Source organism: Microtus ochrogaster, chromosome 8 (genome assembly GCF_000317375.1).
Source record: "Microtus ochrogaster isolate Prairie Vole_2 chromosome 8, MicOch1.0, whole genome shotgun sequence".
NCBI lineage: Eukaryota > Metazoa > Chordata > Mammalia > Rodentia > Cricetidae > Microtus > Microtus ochrogaster.
Window position 1 is genome coordinate 34,057,437 of NC_022015.1, and position 6,386 is coordinate 34,063,822.

The window sequence follows — 6,386 nt, forward strand, 5'->3', positions numbered from 1 at the left end:
AAAAAAAAAAAGACAAGGTCATACTATGTATCCCTGGCTGGCCTACAACTCATAGAGCAGGCTGGCCTGGAATTCATAGAGACCCACTTCCCTCTGCCTCTGAGTGCTGGGTCTAAAGGCATGAGCCATTGCCATTTGCCTGGTTGTGACTTCAATTTTGATCCATAAGTTATCTTTACTATATGTCATTCATGCGTGCATTCATTCATATGTTTTTGAGGCAGGGTTTCACTCTGTAGCCCAGGCTAACCTGGAATTCCTCATCCCCTGCTTCCTCTTCCCAAGTGCAGTGATTACTATCATCTATCACCATGCCCAGCTTAGTTTAGTCATTTGATTGTCTTTGAGACAGGGCCCCATAGCTCCCAGACCAGCCAGCCTGGAACATTATGTGGATGAAGAGGACCTTGAACCCCTGGTTCTCCTGTCTTGAACCTTCCGAGTGTTGAGATTGCAACTTTGCACCACCACACCCTGCTGAAGTTTTTAGTACTGATTTCTACTCTCGTTCCCCTGAGGTCAACGCACTCTGTGACTTCCTGCGTCCTTCTTTGTCACCTAGCAGCCCGATTTTGTGTGGCTAATTGTGTGGCATTTTGTTTCAGTGTTTACCTTGCCTCACAGAAATGGAAGACCTGTGCCCTCCCCAGTGTTTCTGCCTACTCATTGTTGAGACTGTCTCAGCCATCAGCCTGCAGGAAATCTTGCCTCTGTAAAAGATTTGGGAGGGACGATGCAAACATAAGCTTTTCAAGGTGTCACCACTTTGTCAGCAGAGAAGCTTGGCAAGATGAGAGCCCCTGCTTCTCTGAGTCTAAACACACAGTGTGGCTCACAGGGACTTTCTGCCCTGGTCAGTAGGATAAGTGAAAGAGTCAATATCTCATTCCTGAAATAATGGTCTCTTCAGAGTGTCAGTTTGCAATCTTTTCATTTAGTCAGACTTCATCTAGTTCACTTTGTTAAAAAGTTACATTGGGTGGGGGAATGGTGCCTCATGCCTTTAACAACAGCACTGGGGGGAGGGACTGGCAGAGGCAGGCAGATATCTGTGAGTTCAAAACAAACAAAGAGCTTACTCCTCCTTTAGAACCAGGATTTTTTTTCTCACTTTCCCTTAATAAAACTCCATTCATTCTGCTGAAAAAAAAAATGAAAAACAAGGCCAGGCATAGTGGTGCATACCTTTAATCCCAGAGTTCCCTAGGCCATAGCAGACAGATCTCTGTGAGTTCAAGGTCTATGTAATGAGTTCCAGGGAAGCCAGAGCTACATATGAGACCTTGTCTCCAAAACCAAATAAAATAATAAACGAAAACAGTTGGGTGTAGTGGTGAAGGCCTTTCATTTCAGCACGCGGGAGGAAGAAGCAGATGGGTCTCTGTGAGTTCCAGGCCAGCCAGGGCAAAAATGAAACCCTGTCTCAAAGAAAGCAAATAAAATAATAAAAAAATAAAAAGTTATTTATAACCCGGTGTGGTGGCACACACCTTTAACAGTGAGATAGTGTCTCAAAACCTTTAACAGAACTCAGAAGTTGAGGAAGTTGCTTATTTTTCCACAGACTTTGTGCTCCTGCCCTTCTTCAGTTTTTTGGTTGGGTGTTTTTTTGTTTTGTTTTGTTTTGTTTTGTTTTGTTTTGTTTTGTTTTGTTTTGTTTTGTGGGGGATGGGGTTTCTCTGTGTAACTGCTCTGACTGTCCTGATACTCAATTTGTAGACCAGGCTAGCTTCAAACTCACAGAGATCGCCTGCCTCTGCCTGCAGGGCGTGTGTCACCACTCTTTCTGTGTATAAACCAAAACTAAGCAGGGGCTGCAGAAATGGTGTTTACAGAGGACCCAGGTTTGGTTCTCATCACCCATGTCAGACAGCACACAACTATCTATAACTCCAGTTCCAGGGGCTCTGACACTCTTGTCTCCTCTGACACCAGGCATACATGTAGACAAAACACTCATACACGTAAAATGAAAATAGATTAAAGAAAACTAACCATAAGCAAGGAGAGGTGGCAGAGGCTTGTAATCTCAGCACTTACTCGGGATGCTGAGGTATGAGGATTACTGGGGAAAAAAAAGAAAAGGGTTGAGGAGCTTAGGGTGTGGTTTAGTGTGTAAAGTATTCACCTACTGTGCATGAAGCCTTAGGTTTGATCCTCAGTATCACAGATTGGTACAGAAATCTCACAGAGATCTCTCTGCCTCTGCCTCCCAAGTGCTGGGATTAAAGGCATGCATCACCACTACCTGGCTTTTTTTTTCATTTATTTGTTTTTTGTTTATGTATATTTTTTGGGACAGGGTCTCATTGTGGGTGGACTGAAACTTGCTCTATAGACCAGGCTGTCTTCAACCTCACAGAGCCTCTGTCTGCCTCTGCCTTCTGAGTGCTGGGATTAAAAGCATGTACCGCCATATCCAGGCAGTCCAGAAAATGATTTAATTTTGTTTTTTCATGTGTGTGGGTGTTTTGCCTGCATGCATGTGTCTGTACACCATGTGTTTGACTCAAGGCTGTAGAAGTCCAAAGAGGCCATCAGAGCCCCTGGAACCAGTTGTGAACAGCCATGTGGGTGCTGAGAACTGAACCCCACTCTTCTGGAAGAGCAGTTCTTGTTCTTAACCCCTGAGCCACCTCTCCTGCCCCAGTCTGAAAGTGTTTGAGGACTTTAGTCAGCGATCACGACCAACAAAGACACACACCAGAGCAGAAGGGTACTTTCTCCCACCTGAGGTGGAGCTGCGACCAGTCAAGATCCCTAGTTGGCTGAGGCCTTCCCTTGGTGCCCCAGGGTTTAAGAAGTAGAAGAACTATGCCCAGCGGTGACCTCTGACCCTTCCCTTAGCACCTGGTCACGTTCATCATGGACAAGAGTGAGGCTATTGCCTCAGTGGATGATGCCATCCGGAAGCTGGTGCAGCTGAGCTCCAAGGAGAAGGTCTGGGCCCAGGAAATGCTGCTGCAGGTGAATGACAAATCATTGCGACTGCTGGATGTGGAGACTCAGGTAAGTGCAGCGAGCAGACGGGCAGAGGCAGGGCCAGATGTTCAGTTCATCCAGATGCGTGTGGCCCTGCTGGTCTGTGGATGGAAATGGGCTGAGGGTGGGTGGAGAAAAGTGGATCTAGCTGAGAGTCTAGGCCCCTTTTGGCAACTTAGGGTGCCTTAGATCTGTACCTGCTGGATTGCCGAGCCCTGTTCTCTGCAAGAGCCTGACTGGCTGTGTCAAGCCAGACCTGGCTGTGCCCCAGGGGCTATGCTCTGGGCCACCAGTTTAGCATCTATGTCCCTGCCTATGGGCCAAGTCTGGGCTGTGTTCCTGTTTGCACCTGTGAGTTACACACATGTTCCTATCTGTGGAGCATGTTCCACTTGCAATGACCCAGTGTTCATGGGTCCCTGGGCTGTCAGTCCCTTTCACACTGCATACATGGTCTTATCTATGCTCATGGTGGCAGCCTGCATTTACATCCGGGGCCCGTCAGGCATGGCTGATCCATCACATACCCTTCTCCAGGAGGAGCTGGAGAACTTCCCGCTGTCCACCGTGCAGCACAGCCAGACAGTGCTTAACCAGCTTCGCTACCCCTCCGTGCTGCTGCTGGTGTGCCAGGACTTGGACCAGAACAAGCCCGACATCCATTTCTTCCACTGTGATGAGGTTGAGGTAAGACAGCCGGCCAGGGGTGGGCATGATGCCAGCTAAACAAGCCGACTTGACACCCCTGTGTCCCCAGGCGGAGCTGATCCAGGAGGACATCGAGAGTGCCCTGGCTGACTGCCGACTGGGGAAGAAGATGCGGCCACAGACCCTAAAGTAGGGCCCTGCCCTAGGGATGTAGATCGTGAAGGATCTTGCCTTGGGGCTCAGTAGCCTGGGTAGTGAGGGCTGCAGGGTGGCAGCACCCAGCAGGACCATGGCCAGGCTGAGCTGTACCTTCCTTTCACCTCTAGGGGACACCAGGAGAAGATCCGTCAGCGGCTGTCTATCCTGCCCCCTCCTCAGAGTCCAGCCCCCATTCCCTTTCAGCGATATGCTGGAGATTCCCCGCAGGCCAAGAACCGCGTGGGCCTGCCATTGCCAGTGCCATTCAGTGAACCAGGTAGGCTGAAGGGTGGGTGGGAGCACCCTGGGTGGGTGGGAGCACCCCGATGGGTGGGAGCACCTCGGGTGGGTGGAACGCCCCTTGGGGTTTATGAAGAACCCTTCAGCAGCTCTCTGTCCCCCAGCAGGTTATCGCCGTCGGGAATCCCAGGATGAGGAGCCACGGGCCGTGCTGGCTCAGAGAATAGAAAAGGAAACGGTGGGTGCCCAACTTTCCAGGACTCTTTCCCATCCTTGTCCACTTGCTGTTGGCAAGGAGCCCGGCTCATTCTGTTGCTGATGACAATGCAGACTGACCCCTGGTCCTTCTTCTAACCTCAGCAAATCCTCAACTGTGCCCTGGATGACATTGAATTGTTTGTGGCTCGGCTGCAGAAGGCAGCTGAGGCTTTTAAGCAATTGAACCAACGGAAGAAGGGGAAGAAGAAGAGCAAGAAGGCGCCAGCAGGTACTGACAGGAATAATAGGGAAGGAATTTGGGGCAAGACATGGCAGACGTACACCAAGCTGGAAGGTGTCAAGTTTGGATGGGGACAGTAGCCAACAACAAAAAGGACTTGTCAGCCACTCAGTGGGTCCAAGGCTCATAGCTTTCTGCCTTTTGCCAGAGGGTGTCCTCACACTTCGAGCGCGGCCCCCCTCAGAAGCAGAGTTTGTTGACTGTTTCCAAAAAATCAAGCTAGCCCTCAACCTGCTGGTGAGTCAGCCCCACCCCACAATGCTGGTGAGGGTGGGGTGTCACCCTGGCTCACACACACACACACCCACACACACACACGCCATCTGTCACCTGCTTGTGCTTCCCACCCCCAGGCAAAGCTGCAGAAGCATATACAAAACCCCAGCGCGGCTGAATTGGTGCACTTCCTCTTCGGGCCTCTGGAACTGGTGACTAGGGCTGGGGTAGGGTGGGATCAGGGACAACAGGATGACACCATGGACTTGGGTGGTGAAAGAAACTTAGCATATTCAGGCTGTGTCTAGGTTTCCAGGAGGCCACAGTCCCTCCCTGAGGGACAGCCTGAAGAACTGTGGTCGGTGGGTGGTAGGCTGGGACTTGTGGGTTTGCTGGGCTGGGCCCCCCAACTAACACTCTCTCTGTGTCCAGATTGTCAATACCTGTGGTGGCCCAGACATTGCGCGCTCTGTCTCCAGCCCTTTGCTTTCCACTGAAGCTGTGGGCTTCCTGCGTGGCCACCTGGTCCCCAAAGAGATGACACTGTGGGAATCATTGGGGGAGACCTGGATGAGGCCTCGGTATGGAAGAGGGACAAGATATGAACCAAGATGGAGGTCTCTGGTGGGTTGGTCCCAGCAGGGAATGTGACTGACCTTCTGGTCTGCCAATCACAGCTCTGAGTGGCCTCGGGAGCCACAGGTGCCACTTTATGTGCCTAAGTTCCACAACGGCTGGGAACCACCCCTGGATGTCCTACAGGAGGCTCCCTGGGAAACAGAAGGACTAGCATCTCTGTCCAGTGATCAGGTCAGAACTCCAGCCCACCCCCACGCCTCCCCAGAGCTCACCACCCCAGTCCACCCCTGCTACCACCCTCAAGACCTCGAAATCAACAGTACAGTCCACTCCAGCCCCTGCAATGTCAGGCCAGCTTGGCTCGCCCGCGCACGTGATCCTTTGTTCTCAATGGCGCTGGGTCACAGCACATTCAAGCTTCTCCCCTGTACCCCACTCATCATGGTCCCTCCAGCCCAGCCTGTACCCCCTCAAGCCCAAGCTCCACGCTTTCCCCACAGATGACCCCCATGAGCCGACTGTCCACACGGCACTCCCCGAAGCACAGCATCTCCTCTGATCTCCCCCCAGAAGACATTGCACCACCAGGCAGCTCCCCACATACTAACAGGTAAGTCCCCGCAGGGTGAGAGCCACATGCTGCTGCAAGCGTGCCTGCCAGCACGCGTGGCAAATGCCTGGCTCTGCTGTAAAAGCTTTAGTTTCCAAACGAGAATCCAACTTTATTCTGTTTTATATAATTTTAATTCTTATTGAAAGTATTTTTTTCATATAAAATACTCTGATCATGGCTTCCCCTCCCCTAACTCCTCTCAGATCCTCCCCATGCATCCAAATCCACCCCTTTATTTCTCTCTCATAACAACAACAAAACACAAACGAACCAGAATAGGAAACAGCAAACAAACAAGCAGGAAAAAAGGGAGGCAAAGAAGAAGCACAAGAAGAAACATACAAAAAGGCACACACTCACATCACATACACACACATACACACTCACACACTCACACACATGCACACACAC

At 50.9% G+C, this 6,386-nt stretch overlaps 1 protein-coding gene across 2 annotated transcripts in view; it reads left to right on the top strand.

The window, feature by feature from the left end:
• Positions 1-6,386, top strand: part of Eps8l2 (EPS8 like 2) — a 22,741-nt gene that overhangs the window by 11,752 nt on the left and 4,603 nt on the right. Inside the window, exons 5-15 of one of the 2 annotated variants that reach the window (XM_005351514.3) lie at positions 2,848-3,009; positions 3,520-3,669; positions 3,740-3,819; positions 3,957-4,105; positions 4,236-4,306; positions 4,429-4,555; positions 4,716-4,804; positions 4,921-4,995; positions 5,216-5,364; positions 5,461-5,593; positions 5,863-5,972. In XM_005351514.3, coding sequence (XP_005351571.2) covers positions 2,848-3,009; positions 3,520-3,669; positions 3,740-3,819; positions 3,957-4,105; positions 4,236-4,306; positions 4,429-4,555; positions 4,716-4,804; positions 4,921-4,995; positions 5,216-5,364; positions 5,461-5,593; positions 5,863-5,972 — 1,295 coding nt within the window. Of the gene's footprint in view, positions 1-2,847; positions 3,010-3,519; positions 3,670-3,739; positions 3,820-3,956; positions 4,106-4,232; positions 4,307-4,428; positions 4,556-4,715; positions 4,805-4,920; positions 4,996-5,215; positions 5,365-5,460; positions 5,594-5,862; positions 5,973-6,386 lie in introns of both variants that reach the window. The other variant, XM_013347813.2, reaches the window with a different exon arrangement.